Genomic DNA, 22,710 nt, shown 5'->3' on the forward strand with positions numbered 1-22,710 from the left:
CAGTATTTCTTATTTTAATGCAAAAATTTAGTTTGTGGTTCCTATTTCACTAAAGAGTTGTTTGATATAAGGTTTCAAGAATTTTCCATGTGGGCAGGCCTGGCTAAAAATTTTTGTTAATAATTTCTAGTCTTATTGCATTGTGGGTTAAATTAAAAATATTTTTCCTGTAATAAGTGAATCAGGCCCATTCACATTTATTGATATGGCTGATTATTTGATCTTAATTCTGTCCTTATTTCATGTTATAATTATTTTTGAGTATTATTGTACAATAATACTTGTGTTTCTCCATATGATATATTTTCTTTCTTCTTTTTCTTCTCAAATTTTTTTTTATTTGGGACGGTTTGTAACTTTATTTTAATTTTTTTCTTTTTATTTAGAGCTTTTATAAAGTTCCCTTAATTCCTTGCTTTCCTGTTTGACCTTTTAATATCTGCTTTGTCAGTTGTAAATGGTATCCTTTTGCTCCTTTCTATTTCCTTTATCTTACTCTACTCTCCTCATTCCATTTTCCTCCTGTTTTTCATTGCTTTTTTTCTAGCTAATATTTTAATATGATGGTTTTTTTTTTGCTATCATCTCTATCTTTGTTATCTTAAATCTACAAATAAATAAAAGTATATCCCCTACTTTTGAAAGTTTGAATTTTTCCACTTTGACTTTATAAAAGATCTACATTAGTACAGCAAGGGCTCACTTAACATCTTTGTTAGGTTCTTAGAAATTGTGACTTTAAGAAAAATAATGTATAGTGAAAGCAGGTCCTCAAATAATGTTATCACATTCAACTTGGGTTAGGATTTTTTTCCCCTCATGAACATAAAACAAAACGTCAAGCTAAAGGACATTATTTGAAGGCCTGCTGTATCATTTTTCATTATCTCAAAGAAAAAGTCAAAATTGATAAGGATTTTGACTTTTCAGACAGAAGACATAATGTGCAAATAACATTCAGTGTTTGTTTTGCAGCAGCCATTATAGAAAGCACAACTAAAGTAGCCAGAATGGCACAACCAAGCTCTTTCCTGTACTGTATGTAGCACATCATTTCTCTGTATGTTACCGTGATTTTAGGCTTTGTGTTATTTGGTATGGTTGGTAGATTATTTTTTGGGCCTGAGAATTCTCAAAAAAATTTCCATATAAATTACTGACTACTTTATACCTTTCTACTTAATGAGAGGTTTCATAGGAATGCTTTACTTTCAGGTAGCAGAGGAAGCCTATGTATGAAAAATATCAATTTCCCCTATCATCTTGTATTGAAGGAATTTAAAATCTGTCTTCCTTTTATCCTTGTAGTTTCTTGGCTAGGGATCTGTAACAAAACATAGATTAACAAGAGAATAGCATACAAATTAACTTTTATGTGACAGAGACTTCAGAAGCAAGTGAAGACTTAAAAAAGTGGGTAAACCTGGTCACTTTTATGCTAGGTTTGGAGAGTGAAGAGTTATGGTAAAATGTGATAGAACAAAGGATATGAGCTAAAGGTAGTAAAAGGAGTAAACATGGGGGATTTAGTAAGGCTTCTATTTAGATTCCTCTGGGTTCCCTCCATTTTGGAGCTAAGAATGTCCCTTTCCTCCAGATATAGGGAGGCCACAATAGTGTCTTATGATCTGTTTCATGGGAAGGTCAGAGAGTCTTTCTCAAAATTGAAATGCCAAGACACCATATTTGAGGTAGTGTGTCCTGAACCCTGTCATCCGATTACTGGATAAAGTTTCTTTTCTGTTAGATTTCTGTAAAGGGACTCACACTTTTATTCCTTGAGAGTTTTGAAAATACCTTGTTGCCTTGTTTTGTATGTTGCTTTTGAGAAGTCTGCTGGCAATCTAACTCTCTTTCCCTTGTAAGTTGTTTTGGAGGCCTTGGGGATTTTTTTCAGTCTTTGAAATTGAATAATTTCACTAATTTATGTCTCAAAGTTGATCATTCTGGATTGATTTTTCCAAGTACACAATGGACCTTTGCAAAACATGAGTCAGATGTCTTTTATTTCTGGAAATCTCTGTTACAGATTTAAATATTAGTTATGTTCCATTGTTTTTACTTCTCTTCATCAGAGATTTCATATGTCTGTCTTGCTTTTTCTTTGCTTATTTCTGATTTAACCATTTGATGACCCTTATTAGTTCTTTTTCTAATTTTCATGCTCTTGGTTATATTCATTTTTTAAAATTTGACTCTGTTCTTCCATGGGCACCTTGTAACAGTCTTTCTTCCTGAGATAATTTTGTTTCTTCCATTTTCTACCCAGAACTCAATTAAGTACCTTTTCTTCTTCTTGTTTTCCTGCTTCTATGTTTTAGTTTTGAATTTCTTATTCAAGGTGTTCTTTTGCATGAGACTATTTAGTTCAGTTTGAACTGTATTAGTTTTCTTTGTGTTTGGTTCTTCTTGGGAGAGGCGGTGTGAGGGTAGATGAAAATTTTCATCAGTTAACATGTTCTCTTTCTCATAGTAGCTTTATACTAACGTTGTTTACGTTTACCTAGTCATCTTTTGGATTTGGGATTATTACAACATTCCTGGTTCAAGGGCGCCCTCTTCCGTTAGTGTGGCAAACTGTCGTTGAGGTTTTTGTTTTGACGGGGTGTGTGTGTGTGTGTGTGTGTGTGTGTGTGTGTGTGTGTGTATTGAGGCCAGGGGTTGTGTGTTCTCCAGGTTTTTGTTCTCTCTTATCTTGCAGGACCCTGCTTTTTACTTTTGCGTCTTTTCCTCTCACCCTCCAGTCTCTAAAGGACTCCTTTCCTTATACCTTCTACCCTCATAAGGCATGATTTTCAATGATAGCTACCTTGAGTGCATGAGTCCAAATCTGTTCAGTGTTTTTGCAATTGAAGTGGACTGCCTGCCTTCCTTCCTTCCTTCCTTCCTTCCTTCCTTCCTCTCTCTCTCTCTCTTTCAGATTTATTTATTTATTTATGCACATAAGAACTGGAGTACAGGCCAGAGGTGTGGGGGGTGAGAGGATTCAGAGACAGAGCGGGGAGCAGAACAGGTGGATCTACTGAAATACACTACTGAGGGAGCAGCAGGAAAGTCAGGAGAAATCTGCTGTGCCATGTGGGTTGCTCCCTGCCTGGGTATCGAACTCGTGCTGCAGAGGCTGCAGATAGCTTCATAGGTTGCGCCTTAACCCCTTGCGCCACCAGGGAGGCCCTAGATTTTCTGGCAGGACTTTGGATCAATCTTAGGGCTACCTCTATTCCCTCTTCTGTGCAGTTTTTCTCAGACTGCCCTTGTTCTCCATGAAGGCTTAAGCAGGAGTATGAGTGACAGCTCACTTGGAATTGATGTTTATTTTCTACTTAAAGATAATGTGAGGTTTGGCATTCTCTTCATTCTAGTTATGCTGAAAGTGTGGGCCTTGGTAGTGTTATTTGTAGTTCTTGCTTTTCTTTTTTTTTTTTTTTTAAAGATTTATTTATTTGTGCATACAAGAACTGGGTATAGGCCAGAGGTGCCGGGCAGCGGGCGGGGTGGGGGGGGTGGTGGTGAGAGGATTCACCAGAGACAGAGTGGGGAGCAGAACAGGCAGACTGACTAAAATACACTGCTGAGGGGAGCAGTGGCCTGGGGGAGTCAAATTGATGTCATTACTCTGCTTGTCCAGAGTTGCATTTCTCAAGTTTTGTATCATGCGGAATATTTTTGGCAGTAACTTGTACCATAGCAAAGATACTGGGCTCATACTAGGCTCATAAACCCTTGGTTTAGACAGCTGGGAACTGTACTACTTTACCTGTAACAAGAAATATAATGTAGGATGTCCCAGGCTTGACATCAGAGCTCTGTCTGGGCAAAATGGCAATAGTACTTTCAAAAGCTTGAGGTCTAGGATTCGAGTCTGGCCAGAGATTGTGCTCCTGAGAAGTAGTCTTGATTTACTGATGAATTCCTCTCAGGAGAACCCTATAAAGGATGGAAGGAATGGGCCTCCCTAGTGGCAGAAGGGGTGAAAACACAACCTATGCAGCTATCCACAGCCACTGCAGCATGAGTTCGATCCCTCGCTGGCCAGGGAGCAACCCACATGGCGCAGCAGACCTCTCCTGTCTCACCTGCTGCTCCCCTCAGCAGTGTACTTCACTCATTCTGCCTGTTCTGCTTCCCACTCTATCTCTGGTGAATTCTCTCACCCGCCATACCTCTGGCCTATACCCCAGTTCTTGTATGAATAAATAAATATCTTTTTTTAAAAAAAGGACGGAAGGAAGCAGGAAATTATACAAGAAGCAGCTATGCAGATGTGGTCTGGAGGAAAAGTCCAGTCACTGATACCATGGGGAACTCTGGCTCATAAATGATACCACAGAATTTGTCCTGAGCGCGATGTAACAAGAGGGCTTGTTTTTATATCTGCATCAGCCATTGATCATACCTGGGTCAGTTCCCCACTCCTGAACCAGCTACTTCCACTATCATGGGCTTAGACAACTAGTTGGGGTGTCCCTGGAGCAGAAGCTCTCTGGCCTTCCCCAAAGTCAAGTGATAAAGGAGTGAATTCTGGGGCAAAAGTGAGGTGCAATTAGGAAGAAATGGACATTAAGCAGGCATGTGTGGTAAGTATCCGCCTTGTACTAGGCATGGGGGACACACCCAACAAAGGACTCCCTCATTCCCTCAGGGGCCTTAGTCTTGCCAGGAAGATAGACAGTGAGAAAGTTCTGTGACTGGGCTACTGTGACCACAGACCACGAAAAGGAAACAGAGGTGTCTTGAAGGAACTTTATACATGAGATGGTCAGGGAAGGTCTTATAGGGGTGATAACTTTGAGCTGAGGTCGAAAAAAGTAAGAGATAAAGAGGACTTTGGTTGAGGGAACAAATGTGCCCAAGTTGAGAGGTAGGGACAAGCTTGGGGGTGTTGCGGACAAGAAGGGTGCTAATGTAACTCAAGAGAGGGCTGCAGTGGCTGGGGAGATGGAGAGAGAGGCTGGGCCATGTCACGTGGGATGTGATAAAGTACATCACAGGCCTCCTGCTTGTGGTAAGCCAGCAGAGGACTCTGAGCAGTGGACACAGTTCCCCTTTGACATGTTAAAGATATTTCTTCTTTCCCTCCATGCCAAATGGAGAATGGACCACAAGGGGGCCAGAGTGGAGGCAGGGAGGCCAGTGAGGACACTCATGCTGTCACCCAGGCTGGAGACAATGCTGGTGGCTGGGGCGAGGCTCATGGCTGAGGAGCAGGAAAGAAGTATATTTAGTTGGGGTTTCTTTGGAGATGGAGCCAGTGAGACCTGCTTATACTTTGAACAAGCCAAGTACACATCCAAAAGAGGGCAGTGAGGCAGTGAGGCTCACTCCAGGTTCTGGGTACTTACTGAGATAAGGGAGACTTTGGGAGGGGCAGGGCAGAGGGATGAGAGTGGATTTCTAGGCCTGGTTGAGAACCTGTTGAAGATGAGGCCAGTCCCCTGTCAGTGAAATTCTCTACAATGCCCCCCTGCCCTGATGTGAGAGAAGACTGCAGGCATTTGAGATTTCCTCAGGGTACAATGCCCAGAACTTTTGTAGCCTTTTCAGGAGCATTGGAAGTAAACGGAGGTAAAAAGGACAGAAAAGATAAAGTAGGAAGAGTATGATCCACAAGGCAAGGAGGATCCCAGCCAGGGGCCTAGCACAGGTGTGCTCAGTGAGTGAGTGAATGAATAAATGAACAAAATGCCTTCAGGGTCTGCGTGTTTGAGGAGGGTGGGGATGGTGTGCAAGCTCCCTCCAGACCCGGTGGTTCTGTATCTCAGAGTCCAGTTTAGAAGTGAGGAGCCTGGGCTGCTCACACAAAAGTAGGGACTGGATGGATCAGTGTGGCCACCGCAAAGGACAGTCTATGCCAAGGCTTTGGGGTGAGAGCTCAGTGCCTTTGAGAAATCAGTGGCTGCCCATGGCTGGAACTGGGTGGGAACAGGGAAGTGGCCTGATAGGAGGTGGGGGCTGTAGGGTAGAAGCAGCTAGAGGAGACTCTTGGGTCTCAAAAGGTTTGCCTTTACTCTAGGACCTAGGGGACCCTAGAATGGAATTTAAACAAGAAAAGAACATGACCAGATCTGAGCGGATCAGAATGGGCAGGAGTGGAACTGAGGCCCCCAGGCAGGGAGGGTGGCCTACACTAGGATGACACTGAGACGTAGGAAGCAAAATGGGGAGACTCAGGGACTGATACAGCGGGGGCGGGGGTGGCATGAAAGAGGCGTGATGGAGGTTAGTGAGTGGGCAACTGTGGGAGGTGTGCTCAGGAATTCAGAGGGGGAGCCCCAAGCTCATGTCCCCAGGTCCATGTGAGAGCAGAGCCTGGGCTCCAGCTGGCTCACAGTTCAGGGTTGGCAAGGATTGTGGAGCCCCCTAAATCCCCTTTTCCCTTCCCGTGGGCAGGGTTCTGGAGCACCTCAGCAGTCTCTCCAGAGAAGTGAACCTGGACTACGAGCGCAGCATGAACAAGATCAACTTTGACCAAATTGTCACCTCTAAGCCTGACACATTCTTCTATGTGACCCTGCCTAAGGAGGAGGAGGAGAAGGTGCCCAAACAAGGTGAGGGGGTTGGACAAAGAGGCCTATAGCCCCGTTCACCTCCTGCCTCTAGAACGTCTCTGCCACTGTAGGTATCTGACCCCACACTTACCTACACCTGTCCTGGCCCCAGCTTTCATCCCCTTTCAACTAATTGCCTGGAGAGCTCGGGGAGTGGGTGGGAGGGTAGAACAGAGCTCTTCAAAAATATGAGTCTGAGTAGCAGGGTAAAGATGTTCTAGGAAAGCATTGTTCAGCAGTGGGTGAAAAGGGCTCTGATTATCTGGCCCAGGGAGAGACAGCCTTTTCTTCCTCCAGTAGCAAGAGGAGGCTGGTGTTATTGCCTGTTTGACATGTGCGGACCAAGTCTCAGAGTGGGACACTGGGCCCCCCCAAGCCTCCCTGCTTTGGGCTCCTCAGCTCCGCCAATATTGGTTCCTGGACCCAATTTCCACTTCTGTCACGTTCCCAGGAAGTCAGGGTGTGGTGTGGATGTTGGGTACCTCAAGGGCCCTGGGCCTTTGTTGTCTTTTTGTCTTCTTTTCTTAATGTTCCAGGGCAGGCCCCACATGTGTGCAGAGTGGGTGGGGGTGAATGGGGAGAGGCTCTGAAGTTCACCCTCTCAAGGGGTCTGTGACCCAGGGGCCCTGGAGGGATTTGTTTACCCAGCCCAGAGATGGCACCGCACCGTGGGGCTTTGGGGCTACTCAGGCAGTCCATGGGAAAGGAAGGGTCTTGGGACATGGGTGTCTCTTTTGTTGGAGGCAGGAGTGTGTCCTTTCTGCGACATCGTTCTGGATCCATCATTCTGGACACTCCCATGGAGTGTCCCTCACCTGGCTTTTGGTCCTATCCCCTCAGGGCTGGTGGAAGTCCCCAAGTACCCCTTCCTGGAGCAGAAGGAGGACTTCACCTTTGTGTCCCTGCTCACACGACCAGAGGTCATCACGGCCCTCAGCAAGGTGCGGGCCGAGTGCAACAAGGTGACCTCCATGTCCCTATTCCACTCAAGCCTGTCCAAGTACAGCCGCCTGGAAGAGTTTGAGCAGATCCAGTCACAAACCTTCTCCCAGGTGTGTGAGCCTCAAAGACACAGAGGGGCATGCAGGCAAGGGAGGCCACCATCCTTGACACAGACCAGGAGCCTCTGGAGAAGGAGAGGACTTGCTTGACCAGTGAGGCTGCAGCTACTGCCTTCCAAACCAGCCTCGCCTCCTTCTAGGCCCTGTAGGAGGCTGGGGTGGGTTCTAAGGGATGGCTCAGCTTGGAGACAAAAGGAGAGCCAGGGTGAGCCCCCTTTCCAGTCATTAGCCATCTCAACCCTGGGATATAAACTGCTTGTCTAAGGCGGGCAGGAGTCCCATGAACCCTCATATCTATCTGAAGGTTAAGGTGTGAGGGTGGAGAGGCGCAGCCTCATGGGAGAACTTCCAGCAGACCTGAGAGTAAGTTCCCATTACCCCCCACCTCACCTCTCATTTCCATTCTGGATTTCTGTCTCTTGCTCTGCCTATTCTCTGTGTCTCCCTTGGCTGAAGGGAAAGTCCTATTCTGCTGCCCACCCCACCCCCCTTCCCCATAGCAGCCTGGGGCCCTGGCCTCATGAAGGTGTTGGTTGGTGGGGCTTGGCAGTATTTTGGGGTCAGGGGAGGATCCCTCCATGGTCATCTCAGTCATGAGGCTGCCCCAGCACCCTGGTGCCTCCTGTGATGCCACCTGTGGCCCCCTTAGGTGCAGATGTTCCTCAAGGACACCTGGGTCAGCACGCTCAAGGTGGCCATGCGCAGCAGCCTGCGTGACATGAGCAAGGGCTGGTATAACCTCTACGAGACCAACTGGGAGGTGTACCTCATGTCGAAGCTGCGCAAGCTGATGGAGCTGATCAAGTACATGCTGCAGGACACACTGCGCTTCCTGGTGCAGGACTCGCTAACCAGCTTCTCCAACTTCATCAATGATGCCTGTTACAGTGTGCTCGACTGCCCAGATGACATGGTCTGGGGTGAAGACTTTAGTAACAGTCCCTACAGGTGGGGCAGCTGTGAGGCGGGGTTGGGGGGCTGTAGACAGCAGGACTATTCCTTTGCAGGTCTCAATAGCCAGCATGGTCATGAGTGAGGAAACCAGGGAGGCCAGGCTTGGGGTAGCCAGCACTGCCAGGCCCTGGAGAGTGGGGAGGGCCCAGCTTCCCCCTGAGCGGGGGAGATCTTCTACCATCTCGGGCTTGCGTTGCTCTGGTCACCTTTGTTCTCTCATTGAGTTACTCAGCAGAGAATAGGGTCTCTGAGCACTACCATGAACCAGGCAGAGTGCTAGAGGAATAAGAGAGGCATAGCCCCTCTCTCACAGAGGACAGATACTGACTAAGTGAATAATTAGAAACAGGCGTTGCCCATCACATGGAGTTCCTCCCTCTTCCTGGTGCCCTTATGATGACAGGGGGGCAGAGGGTGGGTTTGCTGTGCATAGATCTTCTCAGTCCCTGCCCATGGTTAACCTGACCATTGCCCCCATAGGCCCCGGAAGAATCCCCTCTTCATTGTGGACTTGGTGCTGGACAGCACAGGAGTGCACTACAGCACCCTGCCAGAGCAGTTTGAGACGTCACTGCTTAACCTCTTTGACAAGGGCATCCTGGCCACTCAGGCGGTGCCCCAGCTGGAGAAGGTACAATGTCCCTGCAGCTAGAGACGTAGGTGCCCTCTGCTCTGGCTCCTGGAGCCTTAGGGTATTACCTGGAGTTTTGGGGCAGTTCAGGTTTATCCCAGGCCTCCCACCTGGCTGGCTGTGTGCTTAGCCCTTCAGTTCTTGATTAGCTCATCTGATCCTCACTACATTCTGATGTGGGAACGCGAATAGCCTCATGTTGTAGACTTAGATTTGGAATTTAGCCACAGATCACATAGCTGCCAGCACCAGGCCTGTGATTGGAAATGGTCACTCACCCACTACTGCCACTGCTATGATTGACCCACATTCCACCCTTGACCCACCGAGCTCCCGACCTCTCTCTTCACCTCAAGATATGACATACTGACCTCTACACTCAGGACCACACACTCTTCCTGGCCTTAGAACCCACTCCAGTCTCCTCTTGTCTCCCTTGGGGTCAGTCAGAGCTGTCAGTCCGTATCTTTCCTTAGCTTTGGGCTGGGTTGGGCAAGGTAGTAGAAGACCCTGCCCCACATTGAGCCTCATGGTGCTTCCAACCCTGTCTCAGTCCATAGTCCCCTCTAAGAGACCACAGCAAACCTCTCCCCTACCCCACCCTGTCTGCGCTTGGCCTCACTGCCACCCCCTCAGTTGTTGGATCACACCTCCAACCCCCAAATGAATAATCATCAATGAACTTACCAAAAATGGCAGCTCATCCTACCAACAATCATAGCAATCATGCACCCTTCCTTCCCCTTGGCTCCACAGCTGGTGATGGAAGACATCTTTATCAGCGGCAACCCCCTGCTGGAATCTGTGGGGCTTCACGAGCCTCTTGTGGAGGAGCTGCGGGCTGTCATCGCTAATGCTGTGCGCAAGGCCATGATCCCCCTGCAGGCCTATGCCAAGAAGTACAGAAAGTACCTGGAGCTGAACAACAATGACATTGCCACCTTCCTCAAGTGCGTGCATGCACATCTGATGTGTTTGTGTGTTGGGGAGACCCCTACCCTCTCATTACTCACTGCCTGCTGTCTGCAGGGATTACCAGACACAGTGCCCATCGGCCGAAGTGGTGCGGGAGGTGGTGCTTACCCACTTGCAGGAGAAGGAGATCCTGGACAGTTCACTGCCCAGCAGCATTGTCATTGGGCCCTTCTACATCAATGTTGACAATGTCAAGCAGAGCCTGTCCAAGAAGCGCAAGGCCCTGGCCACTTCCATGCTGGACATCCTGGCCAAAAACCTACACCAGGAGGTGGACAATGTAAGCACCACCCTGCCCCCACCAGGTTCCACTGCCCACAGCAATACACCATGGTGAACTCCCAAAAGCAAGCTGTCCCCAGGTGACTGCAGACATCCAGGCCAATGGAAGGATCTGGAAGTCACCCTACTTTGACCCTGCCTATCTGCAGGGTACTGTCCTATAAAGGAAGGTCCCAGGAAGCGGGTGCTGCTGCCTCCATCCCTAAACTTATAGATACCCTGGAAACTCACAAAGGTCACCCTGCAAAGATCCATCGAGAGCTGGGGCTGGGCAAGTGCTGGCTCAGAAGTCCTGTGCATGCAAGTAGCTGCAGGAGGTAGAGAGTGAAGTGAGCTGCTGGCTCTCTCACCCTGCCTCAAGGACTCAGGAGCTGGCTGAGAGCACCCCTTCCCAAACGTACTGCAGGATGTGGTGGGGTAGTGCAGTTACCTGTGGGGAACACTGGGGACCCAGGAGGAGGAGCAGGTCCTAGGGGAGGCAAGAGAGGGGCACATTGCCTCCTCAGAGCCTTCTTTGCACTGCCAGATCTGTGAGGAGTTCCGAAGCATCAGCCGCAAGATCTACGAGAAGCCCAATAGCATTGAGGAGCTGGCTGAGCTTCGTGAATGGATGAAGAGCATACCTGAGAAGCTGGAGGGGCTGGAGGTGAGCTGGGCACACAGGGGTCACTGTCCAGGAGCCTGCTGGGGCTGAGGTCAGGTGGGCATACAAAGGACTTGGGGGCTAGGAGGCACAAGAGACTAAGTGTGGGGAATGGGCAGGGACTGGGCCCATGGAGATGAGGCAGATGCACAGAGGACAGATAGGGTGCGGAGGGTGCTGTGAGGCAGGTTCATGATGGAGATTCAGGGTCATGTGATCTGGGAGGTCAGGAAGGTGGAAAGTATGGGTTGGGGGCCAGAGGTTGGAGACATGGTGGCCATAGCCCTGGCCCTTGAAGCCCTGAGCCCAGTGAGGGTCTTACACCCCACACCTCCTTCCCCATCCTGGCCTCCTCTCTCTGGAAGACAGCATCCTCTCCCTAGCTCCCAACTGCTTTGGAAACCAGGTCCCAGTTACATGTACTCCTCCTTGCCCCACCATTAACAGTCCCTGCCATCCCCCAACACACATGCAGTTCTCATCACCACCTGTCCATGCAGGAGCGAATTGCGAAGGTCATGGACGACTACCAGATCATGGATGAGTTCCTTTACAACCTCAGTGTAGATGACTTCAATGACAAGTGAGTGGGAGCTTGGTCCCTACACTGGGCAGATGTGGACAGCAGGATGTAGGGGAGGGGTGCAGTTGCTCGCTAATATTCTGACTGCTGTAGGCTGGAAGGTCACAGCAGCAATGCCCTCAAAGATGCCAGAGGCCGTGGTTCTACAGAGCTGGAACCAGGGCCAGGTGGCCAGTGGGGCAAAAAGAAATCAGTTGGACCTCTTGGCCCGGGGGCCCTGCAGTGCCCCAGCCCCATCTCCATTCTCTACCCCAGCATCGACGTGACACACCTTCACTCCAGCCCTAGGATCCCCTTGTTTGTGGTTGAGGCCCTTTGGGGTCCTGGGGAATGCTGAGAGAAGGCAGAGCCCAGCCTGGTGGGCAGTCCCTGGGGAGGGGCATTTGTTCCGACCCAGCTTGAGTCTTGTGGTATATGGCTTCTGGTTGGGATTGACTTAGCAAGGCCTCCAGGACTCCTTGCCCACCCTGCCTCATAGACTGGAGGGGCCTTCAGGACACAGACCTAGCAGAGTTTGACACTGGCCCTTGGGAGTCCTGCCCAAGAGCCCCAAAGCCTCCTGGTGCTCACTGAGGGCCTTGCCAGGGTCAGCATCCCTAGGCCAGCTGCAGGCAGAATCCTTGAGTCCTATAGAGCCTCCCACTCCAGCCAGGCAAAGGGAGTTAGTCCAATATGAAGGAAGCCGGCCTTGTGGCCCTGGTTGGTCACCAAGGAAATGCATGTTGGATGCTTTACTTTGCCTCAGCTCAGGGGAGGACCCTTTAGACCATGGAATTAAGAGGGGAACTCAGCATCACCCATCTCATTTCAGACACCACCCCCTGCCTTACCCATCACTGCATTGGGCCCATTAGATCTGCATCTCCTGTGATGCTGACCACAGTTCCCTCACCAATATCCCAGGGCAGGGACTACGCTGCCAGGCATGCCCACACCCTGAGGGTGGCAATGGTAACTTCTGGTTCACTCCTGCTTCCCAGTTGCCCAAGCCTGGATATTCCAGCTGCTGCCTGAACTCCCCCATTCTCCCCTTCATCCTGGGTGCCCCTGCCTAGCCTGTCCACCCCATGATTCAGCTATGACGTTTCTCCCAATCTTTACCCCTGCCCTATCCAGATGGGCTGCCAGCAACTGGCCTTCCAAGATCCTTGGGCAGATAGAGATAGTGCAGCAGCAGCACATAGAAGATGAGGAGAAGTTCCGCAAAATCCAGATCATGGATCAGAACAACTTCCAGGAGAAGCTGGAAGGACTGCAGGTGGGTTGGCCGGGCACACCATTAGCTCCCTTCCATGCTCATACAGCTCTCCAGGCCTGGTCTCACTTCAAGATCCAGAAAAGTTCAGAGTAGCAAAGAGCCCCCATGGACAACGAGCACAGCGTTCAGGGCACTGGGTCTTCCTCTGACCTTGCCGTGCTACAATGGGTGTGATACTGGCCTGGAAGCTGCTCACTCCAGGAGAACAGAGCCCCTAGAACTTGGAGACGATGCCCTCGGGACCTTGAGCTCCTGGGCATAGAGGGAGGACACATGGGCATAGGTGGCTCTGCGGCCACCTCTGACCCCTTGCTCCTTGACCCATAGCTGGTGGTAGCCGGCTTTTCCACCCATGTGGAGATTGCAAGAGCACATGAGATCGCCAATGAGGTGCGGAGGGTCAAGAAGCAGCTGAAGGACTGCCAGCAGCTGGCCTTACTCTACAACAACCGCGAGCGCATCTTTGGCTTACCCATCACTAACGTAGGTTCCAGTGGGCATGCTGTCCCCCTTACTCCCCAGATGTGAGGAAGAGCCCATACTACCGGCAGCCATGTCAGAACCCTGCTGCTAGGTGGCAGGCCCTGGCTTTTGGGGGGCAGAACTGAGCAGGCTGCAGAGAGGAAATGACCTACTCATGGGCGGGAGGCCTGAGGGTCAGTGCAGGACTTGCTCAGTCTGAGCCCAGACCTGTGAAGGGTAGGAAGGAGGGAGGCCAGGTTCAGGTCCATGGGGACAGGACCAGAGACAGCAGCCAGGAGCCAGGAGGGGACGAGAACCTGACCTAAGAAGGAGTGAGGTAGAGAGGCTGGGGAGCACCGAGACAGCCCTGACTCTCCTGTCCTCACAGTATGACAAGCTCTCCAGGATGGTGAGGGATTTCCAACCTTACCTGGACCTCTGGACCACAGCCTCCGACTGGCTGCGCTGGTCTGAGAGCTGGATGAATGACCCCCTATCTGCCATCGATGCTGAGCAGTTAGAGAAGAATGTCATCGAGTCCTTCAAGACCATGCACAAGTGCGTGAAGCAGTTCAGGGACATTCCAGGTAGGCCAAGCTCTTCCAGTCCCTCCTTCCTGGACTTTGCTGGCTGCCTCTCATACCTGCCTGCCCTGCCCAACAGCCTGCCAGGAAGTGGCCTTAGACATCCAGTCCCGCATCGAGGAGTTCAAGCCTTATATCCCGCTGATCCAGGGGCTGCGCAACCCTGGCATGCGGAACCGGCACTGGGAGTTACTGTCCGATGAGATTGACATCAACGTGAGGCCCAAGGCCAACCTGACTTTCTCCCGTTGCCTCGAGATGAACTTGCAGGACCACATCGAGAGCATCAGCAAGGTGGCTGAGGTGGCCAGCAAGGAGTATGCCATCGAGCAGGTGGGTAGCCACCAGCAGGCCTCCCCACCCCAGGCCTGCTCAGCAGTGTGGGGGGATGATATACTGGGCCCCATTCCTGGGATCGTTCCCCAGGCCCAAGGATAGAAGTACATTCCATTAGGTGAGTTCATACTGTAAATAAGTGCTTGACCAGTGTCTCCCACCCCTGTGAGTGCTCATCCTCCTCTCGTAGGAATGACTGACAGCATACCCTCATCTAATAGATGAGTAAATGCAGGCTCAGAGAGTTCGTAACTCATAACAAAGTCAGTAAGTCCTAGAACTGGGATCAGAAATCCTAACTGGCATGTGTACATGCATGTTATACATGTGCAGCACATGTGTGAGAACAGCCGATCTAGAATTCAGGTGAGAGCCTGCAGGCAATCTGTTGACCAGACAGGTAGAAATATTTGCCAGAGGGGCCTGAGCAAATATCATGGCTGTGCAGAGCCGGCTCTTCCCTACACAATGATGCCAGCCAGCTCACCAGCCAGCCCACCCCACAACCAGCTTCGACTCTTTCCCCACCCCAGGCACTGGACAAGATGGAGAAGGAGTGGTCGACCACGCTGTTTAATGTGCTGCCCTACAAGGAGACGGAGACCTACATCCTCAAGAGCCCAGATGAGGCCTCACAGCTATTGGATGACCACATTATCATGACCCAGGGCATGTCCTTCTCGCCCTACAAGAAGCCCTTTGAGCAACGCATCAACTCCTGGGAGAGCAAATTGAAGCTGACACAGGTGGGCCCAGCTTGCCCTCTCTGACCCCTCCCCCACCCTCATGGCACCCTGCCCCATGGTGGATAGGTGCGGCTTGAAGTGGTAGAGTGCCTTGCCCAGGTCAGCACAGCTCCTAGCTCTCTGACGGGTCCCTCTCATCAAGGGGAGGGGCGTAGGAGCTGCCTGTAGATGGTCAAAGGGTTGTCTCTGCTTGGGATGACCAGGAACTCCAATCTTAGAACTGAGGCTTAGAACTGAGGTTTAAAACTAAGCCTCAGTCTTAGCCCTAAGGCTCCTCAGTACTTTCTCCCACTCTGTTCTGAGTTTCCCATTCCCACACCATTTGGAGCTAGTTTGGATGGGCACTGGGGACTGCCCCTCTTTAGGGGTCCAGGCCAAACACGGGGACTGTTTGCAGGGCACTGGAGGACAGGGCTGGATCCAGGCCTACTAGTGAGTCTGACAGCTCATTTTCTGGACCCTTCCTGGGAACTGTTCGAAAGCTCCAGTGAAGGCCAGAAGCTGAGTAAGGAGCACGGTCTGTTTGTTCCTTGGATCACCCGGAGATGCCTGAGCTGATCAGCATTGCCCCTGATTTTGCTCCTTTGCTCATGCTGTTCCCTCCAACTGAGGTTTCATCCCCAATTCCCATTTCCTCCAAGCCTCAGCATTAAGCAGCAGACTCTGATTCTCCCTTACCCACCTTCAGGGTGTTCCCATGGAGGCCCTTAGTTGGTGTCTCTCACAGAGCCTATCATCCCCTCCAGGCGCTTGTCAGTTCAGCGGCAGAATTAGCTGTTTAGTGGATGTGGTTCCTCAAGGGCAGGCACCCCATCCTGTCCCCCTCTGTTCTTCCTGGTACCCATGTGGGCCTGGCACAGGCCTGGCACAGAGCCGTTCTCATGAGGAAGAGAATGAGTGAATGTATAAATGAATGAATGAATGAGCTTGGTTGATATGAAAAACCAAGATAAATCCTGAAAGGGAAATATGGAGGTGGAAGGGAAAGTGGCTTGCTTTGAAGATGTCTCATACTTGGGCTAATGTTTCAGAGAGTATTATAGGGATTTTAAGCCCTAGTCCCAGTAAACCTCAGAATCCTGGAGTGACAGACCCAAAAGTTCTCCTAGAAAAGGAGACTTAGTTTGACCTTCCAAGGACTTTCTCCTGTGATTTTGGAGTTTGCAGGTTTGGGTGTGGTTTTATTATAGAGATGAGTGGATCCCCAGGCTCTGATGAGGCTCGAGCATCCTGTGGGGAACTTGGGGGTTCTCTAGAGAGCGGTCATCCATGTAGCTCTTTGTTTCCTCAAGTACTATGGGCTGACAGTTCCATCTAGAAATTTCCCCATGGACACTGACTGGTGCTCAGGGCTCTTGCCCAGCACTCTGGCTGGGGTGAAATATCTCCATCATGGGAGAGAGATTTCAACTTGAATTCCAGCCCTGACAGTCCATGCCTTGACCAGGAAGTCCTGGAGGAGTGGCTGAACTGTCAGCGGTCCTGGCTCTACCTGGAGCCCATCTTCAGCTCTGAGGACATCAATAGGCAGCTGCCCGTGGAGAGCAAGCGCTACCAGACAATGGAGCGCATCTGGAGGAAGATCATGAAGAATGTCTATGAGAACCGGGAGGCAAGCTCACACAGGATGGGAGGGGGCAGCTGGGACCACTGAGGGCCCTGATCATATTGGGCGTTCCTGATCGCTTTCTTCCCAAACAAGACCGGAGGGAGGGCAAGTCCATGATTTTGGTCTTGGCCTGTGTCCCCCTGAGTGGACTCCTCAGTTTTAAGCCATGTTTCTTAGAGACTTAACAGCTGATGGTTTACTTCTTGGACATTTGCAGTGTTCATTAACATTTTAGAAGCCCTGATAAGTCCTGCAGCAAATAAAATTGCTGGGTTTTGCTTAACCCTATTTTTTTTTGACCAAAGACTTTTTTTCTGTGGAATTGACAGGGTAATAGATGCCACCTCAGGGGTTTAGGGTCATTTTCCTGCCCCTCTTCCATCCCAGGCCCCACTGAGGTCTCTGATTGGTGGGGATGCTCTCTGAGCACACCCTGTCACCTTATAGCTGGACCGTGCTCACTTCTGATTTCTCCCTGGCCCTGGCCATGCAGGTGATCAATGTGTGCTCTGACCAGAGGCTGCTGGACAGCCTGCGGGACTGCAACAAGCTGTTGGACATGGTACACAAGGGCCTCAGCGAGTACTTGGAGACCAAGCGGAGCTTCTTCCCCAGGTGGGCACCACTGGTCCATATCCACTCTGTCACTGCCTGCCCATGATGCTGGGATCTAGCGATGTCAGTGGTACTGGGGCAGCTGGCACCTAGGAGCTACCTGATCCATTCCCTCACCCCTGTTCCCTGGCAGATTCTACTTCCTGTCTGATGATGAACTACTTGAGATCTTGTCCCAGACAAAGGATCCCACAGCTGTGCAACCCCACCTTCGCAAGTGCTTCGAGAACATGGCCCGGGTGGGTAACTGGTCTTGGGGCTCAGGGTCAGGAGAACTGGGGCAACAAGGGGAACATCTCTTCTTTTACTCCAAGTCCTTCCAGCAGGAAATGAGGTGGCAAGTGGGATTCTTGGTCCTTGAAAATACAGTTGGGGCCAGTGGGAGGAACTGTAGAACCCCCTCAACCATTCTAGGGAATCCCTGTCCTCCCAATGTACTGAGGTGCTAGCTGGGTTGAGAAACCATAAACTCAGGGGCTGCTGACATTCTTTATCCTCATCTCCAAGGGTGGCTACACAGGCCTGCACAGGAAGGGGACATGCAGGGCCGGGTGGGCTTAGTTGCTCTCTCCAAGTGGACTGGCCATAGATGGAGATATATAGACCCATCCTGCCCACATGCAATCAGAGAAGGCCCAGATAAGAGGATACTGGGTGGGGTAGCTCCCGACCCTCCACCCAGGCTAACACTGTTTTGAAGATGGAGAGCACAAATGGCATCAGCTCTGGGGCAATAGTGGACAAGGCCTCTGGCAAACCTGGCATAACCCCCCACTCTCACTCTCATCCTGCCCACAGCTGCGGTTCCAGGACGACCTGGAGATCACACATATGTACTCGGCAGAGGGTGAGGAAGTGCAGCTGTCGTTCTCCATCTACCCGTCCAACAATGTTGAGGACTGGCTGCTGGAGGTGGAACGCAGCATGAAGACCAGTGTGCGGGACATCATCGAGAGGGCCATCAAGGCCTACCCCACCGTGAGTTATGCCTCCCATTCCAGGATAGTCTTTGAACCTGGTCGTGGCCTTCCTCAGTCAGTGCCTCTCCTCTATCACAGTAGCTGGGTTCCTGCCTGCCTCATCCTCAGGCTACAGCCTTGATTGCTGCTGTTCAGTAAGCCAGGGGACCTTAGGGATAAGGGGGTCCTTGGGGCCCGCTCAGGGAAGAAAATGAAAACACTATCTGAAAAGTGAGATTTATTCCTAATAATAATCAATTGCTGCTATCATGTTGCAAGCATTCACTGTGGGTGGGGCTCTGGGTGGGACTTCACCCACATCACCTGTCTCAGCCCTGTGATCAGCACTGGCATGGAATTAATGAAGTCTTATCTTACAATCAGCTCAGGAACATTTTTTTTTTTGCCTAAAGGCATGTGATTCACAGGCGACAGAGTCAGGATTTGAACCCAGGACTGTGTGTCCTAAATTCTGGACTCCTACCCCTCTGCTTCAAGGTCTTCTCTGCTGAGGGAGTGGTGACCCTGACTATCTCCAGAGATCCAGAGCTTAACGGCTTCTCTGATTTTGAGGGGGAATTAACAATTTGAGCCTAGAATTTGAAAGGTCAAAACATTTAAGAGAAAAAGAGGGTATAGACTTGGGCTGGCAGGTGCCTAGATCAGTCCTGCCCATGTTATCTCCCCAGATGCCCAGGCCCCAGTGGGTTCTGAGCTGGCCTGGCCAGGTGACCATTGCTGGGTGCCAGACCTACTGGACAATGGAGGTGGAAGAGGCCATAGAGGCTGGCAACCTCAGTGACCGGTTGTTCCCCCAGCTTGGCCAGCAGGTAGGTGTCAAGGGATTACTACCTGCTCCTGCACACTCATCCTGCACTGCAGGAGAAGCCCAGTTCTTTTAGGGGCTTTCCCCTCTGTTCATCCTGGAAGAAGCCTGGATTGGAGCCAGAGAGCAAAAGGCCAGATACCTCTGAAGTGGTGTTTCATGACCAGTCGCCAGTGGGAGGGACAGGGGTCCAAGGAGCACTCTGAGTGCAGGCAGGTGCCCCTCCTCATGGTCTGCCAGGGAGCCACCTCCCCAGGGCCCTTCTGCACTGTCCCTCGGGCTATTCTTGCTATTGCACTGGCTCCTTAACATGTTCCTGCTTAGAGCTCCTTGCTGAATTCTACCACCCGGCCCTTGAGAGGAGTCAGGTGTTACACATGTGCCTCCATTTTCACATAGTTGCCTGCCAGCCCTTCCTTGCCTGGGCACTGCACTCCTCCCATCCCAGACCATTGGAAGTCCTTAAATAGAGGGGTCTTCCTGCAGAAGCCTAACCTCTGCACAAGGGAGGGGGAACCTACCCACGGTGTGACCATGCAAATCTTTGACAGTATCCCCCAACTCCTGCAGCTCAATGACCTGGTGGCCCTGGTGCGGGGAAAGCTGTCTCACATGCAGCGGACCGTGCTATCAGCGCTAATTGTCATTGAGGTCCATGCCAAGGATGTGGTGAGCAAGCTCATTCAGGAGAATGTGGTCAATGTGAATGATTTTGAGTGGATCTCACAGTTGAGGTGAGCATAGATGACGTTTAAGGGGAAGAGAGTACAGGGTCAGGTTGGCAGCTGTTTGGGTTAGTGCTACCTGTGTTATTTCCCCAGATAACCAGGACCTGAGGGTTCTGAACTGTCCTGACCAAGTGACCATCAACAGGTGCCAGACCTACTCAGGGGTCTTCAGTTGGCCTTGCCACCCCCAGGGTCAGAGCAGCTGTGCAGGGGTCACAAGAAAGTATAGTTAATCACTAGTACGATGGTCCTGGCCCTTAAGGCCCTTGGGACAAGCTGGGCAGGCCTTGATATACTTTGATATCCTCATTCCCCCAAAGAACTGCCTCCCTGCGATCATGTACCTGCCCGTGGACCAGTGTCCTCATGGCTTGGGGACACATCTTCCTGAAATGACAGGTACTACTGGACAAATAACAACCTGTACATCCGGGCTGTGAATGCTGAGTTCATCTATGGCTACGAGTACCTGGGCAACAGTGGGAGGCTGGTGATCACACCCCTCACTGACAGGTGAGCTCCCCTTGAGCCCTCCCATTCTGGGGCCCACCTTCCAGCTCTGACTGGTCCAGGGGCCTGGGCACCGAAAGGTATAACCAGTCCATGATGAGCCAGTCCATCACTGCAGTGCAGGCTCTGGATTAAAAACCAGCTCTGTCTGTCAAGGGATGTTTGGGCCTCAGTTTCTTTGGCAGACTCCTCAGGGTAATTGTGAGAGTTTCATGAAATGATACATAAGGCCCTTAGCATGTGTATGTGCTCAGTAAGTATCTAATAGGTGTGAGCTTTGTTATTTTAATAATCAAATCCTCCTTTCAGTGTGCCAGAGAAATAATGGATGAATCTCTTAACAAAATGAACATGTCCAAGTCCTTTTCTCTTGCTGTCTGTGTTTTAACAGAAGCTGGGTTTCTAAGTTGATTTTGAGTAAAGGAAATAAAGTGTATCCACATGTTGGCCATCCTAACTCATCTCTGAGGGCCTCAGGACCCTCTAGAGGCTCTCTAGAGGGCCTCAGATAGGGTGGGAGAAGTACTAGGCTGGTGACCAAAGGCTCCAGTCATGACCCGGGCAGCCAGGGCTGGGCATATCTGGGCCCCTGAGGGGAGGGGGGAGTGAGAGCTGACCATCAATTGGGTCCAAGAGTGGGAGGGTCTGTCTACCTGTGTCTGTAGGAATCTGAGGAAGTTGTGTGGTCTGTGCCCATCTCCTCTTACTCCTGCAGGTGCTATTTGACCCTGACTGGGGCCCTGCACCTCAAGTTTGGTGGTGCCCCAGCTGGCCCGGCTGGCACTGGGAAAACTGAGACCACCAAAGACTTGGGCAAGGCCTTGGCTATCCAGACTGTTGTGTTCAACTGTTCCGACCAGCTTGATTTTATGGCCATGGGCAAGTTCTTCAAGGGCCTGGCCAGGTGAGGCTGGGCATGCAGATTGCACAGGGCAGAAAGGCTGAGCTCTCCTGAGGGCACTGCCTAGGAGAAACCTCACAGGATGGTGGAAGGGACAGAATGGAATAACAGAAGTCAGAGGCAAGGCCCCTGGTGAGCGCCGCGGTGGGCGGGTGGGTGGCGGGATTGCAGCTGAGCTGACAGATTGCCACAGAGATTCCCCCTTAACAGACTCAGAGGCTCAGAGGTGCCGGGTGGGCTCTGAACTCATAACCTCCCATAATTTCTCCTCACTTAGTGCCGGGGCCTGGGCCTGCTTTGACGAGTTCAATCGCATTGATATTGAGGTGCTGTCTGTAGTGGCACAGCAGATCACCACCATCCAGAAGGCTCAGCAACAGCGGGTGAGCCTCTAAGGGCACCACTCCCTCCAGATCTCCCCCATGTCACCAGCTCATCCCTCCAACTCTGCCACCACACCCATGCCACCGCGTGACTCATCTCCTCCTTTCCCCCCTTGCAGAGTTGACCCTGGGGGGCTTTTTTTAGCCAGCAGGGGGCCCCATATCCCTGCCCTGCTCTGTAGATAGCTCCAAGTCTAAGCTTAGGTGGATGAAGAACGGGTCCCTCACCCTTATGGAAAGTCCCAGACAATGTCCTTCCTCTAGCCTTGTTCATAGTGGCCAGAGATCTTCTCCTGGGGACAAGAGCTGGTAAGCTGGCAGCTCCCACCCCATGTAGTGTGGTCCTGAGCCCTAGTCAGAGCTGAACTTATCAAAGTTGAGGGAGAATCCTTGTCAGGAATTGGATGTGGAAGGAATGAGAAGCAGATGAGTAAAGAATTCAGGGAGCTGGGACCTGAGCTGCTGAGACCAGAGGTCATAGACCAATTCCTCAGAGAGGATCCAACCCATATTCAGGGTCTAGTCTTGACTGAGCACCTGTAGCCAGGACAGGGGCATCAACAGGGAGCAAGTGAGCTCATCTAGAGGAGGGGACAGGTGAGTAAGTGCCCTCCCCCATAGGTGGAACGCTTCATGTTTGAGGGTGTGGAGATCCCCCTCATGCCATCCTGTGCAGTGTTCATCACCATGAACCCGGGATATGCTGGCCGAACCGAGCTGCCTGACAACCTGAAGGTGAGTTCAAGCTCAGGAGGCTGCTCAGGGCACAAGGAGGCCCTGATGCTCTGGCCTGGGTTCAGAGATGCTATGGCGCCTGTGCATGGACATGGCTGCTAGACAGCAGGGCTGTGGTTCCCCATGGCAACCTCCTCCCAGGGGTCCAGCCTCTGCCATGGAAAGGAGGTCCAAGACTTATCCTCAGGACTTAGAGAAGACAGGGGGCAAGTTTAGGTGAGCACAAAGATCTGGCTCCTAGTGGGTAGAGTGGTCCATTCATGAGCAATGTAGCTTCCTCAGCTATGGCACTCAGTGCAGAGCGGAATCCATCAGTGGGGAGAAAGGGCCATGAAGCTGCCTCCTGAGGCCCGGACAGTCCTGAGACCGTGGTGTTCTGGA

The 22,710-nt window shown here is 51.1% G+C and overlaps 1 protein-coding gene across 6 annotated transcripts in view; it reads left to right on the forward strand.

Annotated features, from left to right (window-relative positions):
* Nucleotides 1-22,710, forward strand: part of DNAH1 (dynein axonemal heavy chain 1) — a 69,999-nt gene that overhangs the window by 13,324 nt on the left and 33,965 nt on the right. For 5 of the 6 annotated variants that reach the window (XM_037530269.2, XM_037530299.2, XM_037530287.2 and 2 more), the window contains exons 9-31: nucleotides 6,391-6,548; nucleotides 7,389-7,600; nucleotides 8,259-8,557; nucleotides 9,044-9,194; nucleotides 9,951-10,144; nucleotides 10,224-10,449; nucleotides 10,978-11,097; nucleotides 11,595-11,677; nucleotides 12,794-12,935; nucleotides 13,263-13,418; nucleotides 13,786-13,984; nucleotides 14,061-14,314; nucleotides 14,851-15,063; nucleotides 16,511-16,675; nucleotides 17,166-17,287; nucleotides 17,421-17,526; nucleotides 18,086-18,265; nucleotides 18,936-19,076; nucleotides 19,643-19,806; nucleotides 20,200-20,313; nucleotides 21,026-21,214; nucleotides 21,489-21,594; nucleotides 22,216-22,329. In XM_037530269.2, coding sequence (XP_037386166.1) covers nucleotides 6,391-6,548; nucleotides 7,389-7,600; nucleotides 8,259-8,557; nucleotides 9,044-9,194; nucleotides 9,951-10,144; nucleotides 10,224-10,449; nucleotides 10,978-11,097; nucleotides 11,595-11,677; nucleotides 12,794-12,935; nucleotides 13,263-13,418; nucleotides 13,786-13,984; nucleotides 14,061-14,314; nucleotides 14,851-15,063; nucleotides 16,511-16,675; nucleotides 17,166-17,287; nucleotides 17,421-17,526; nucleotides 18,086-18,265; nucleotides 18,936-19,076; nucleotides 19,643-19,806; nucleotides 20,200-20,313; nucleotides 21,026-21,214; nucleotides 21,489-21,594; nucleotides 22,216-22,329 — 3,808 coding nt within the window. The remainder of the gene's footprint in view (nucleotides 1-6,390; nucleotides 6,549-7,388; nucleotides 7,601-8,258; nucleotides 8,558-9,043; nucleotides 9,195-9,950; nucleotides 10,145-10,223; nucleotides 10,450-10,977; nucleotides 11,098-11,594; nucleotides 11,678-12,793; nucleotides 12,936-13,262; nucleotides 13,419-13,785; nucleotides 13,985-14,060; nucleotides 14,315-14,850; nucleotides 15,064-16,510; nucleotides 16,676-17,165; nucleotides 17,288-17,420; nucleotides 17,527-18,085; nucleotides 18,266-18,935; nucleotides 19,077-19,642; nucleotides 19,807-20,199; nucleotides 20,314-21,025; nucleotides 21,215-21,488; nucleotides 21,595-22,215; nucleotides 22,330-22,710) is intronic. The other variant, XM_054694461.1, reaches the window with a different exon arrangement.

This window comes from Talpa occidentalis, unplaced genomic scaffold (assembly GCF_014898055.3).
Source record: "Talpa occidentalis isolate TD23 unplaced genomic scaffold, MPIMG_talOcc4v2.1 talOcc4.10, whole genome shotgun sequence".
Classification (NCBI taxonomy): Eukaryota; Metazoa; Chordata; class Mammalia; order Eulipotyphla; family Talpidae; genus Talpa; species Talpa occidentalis.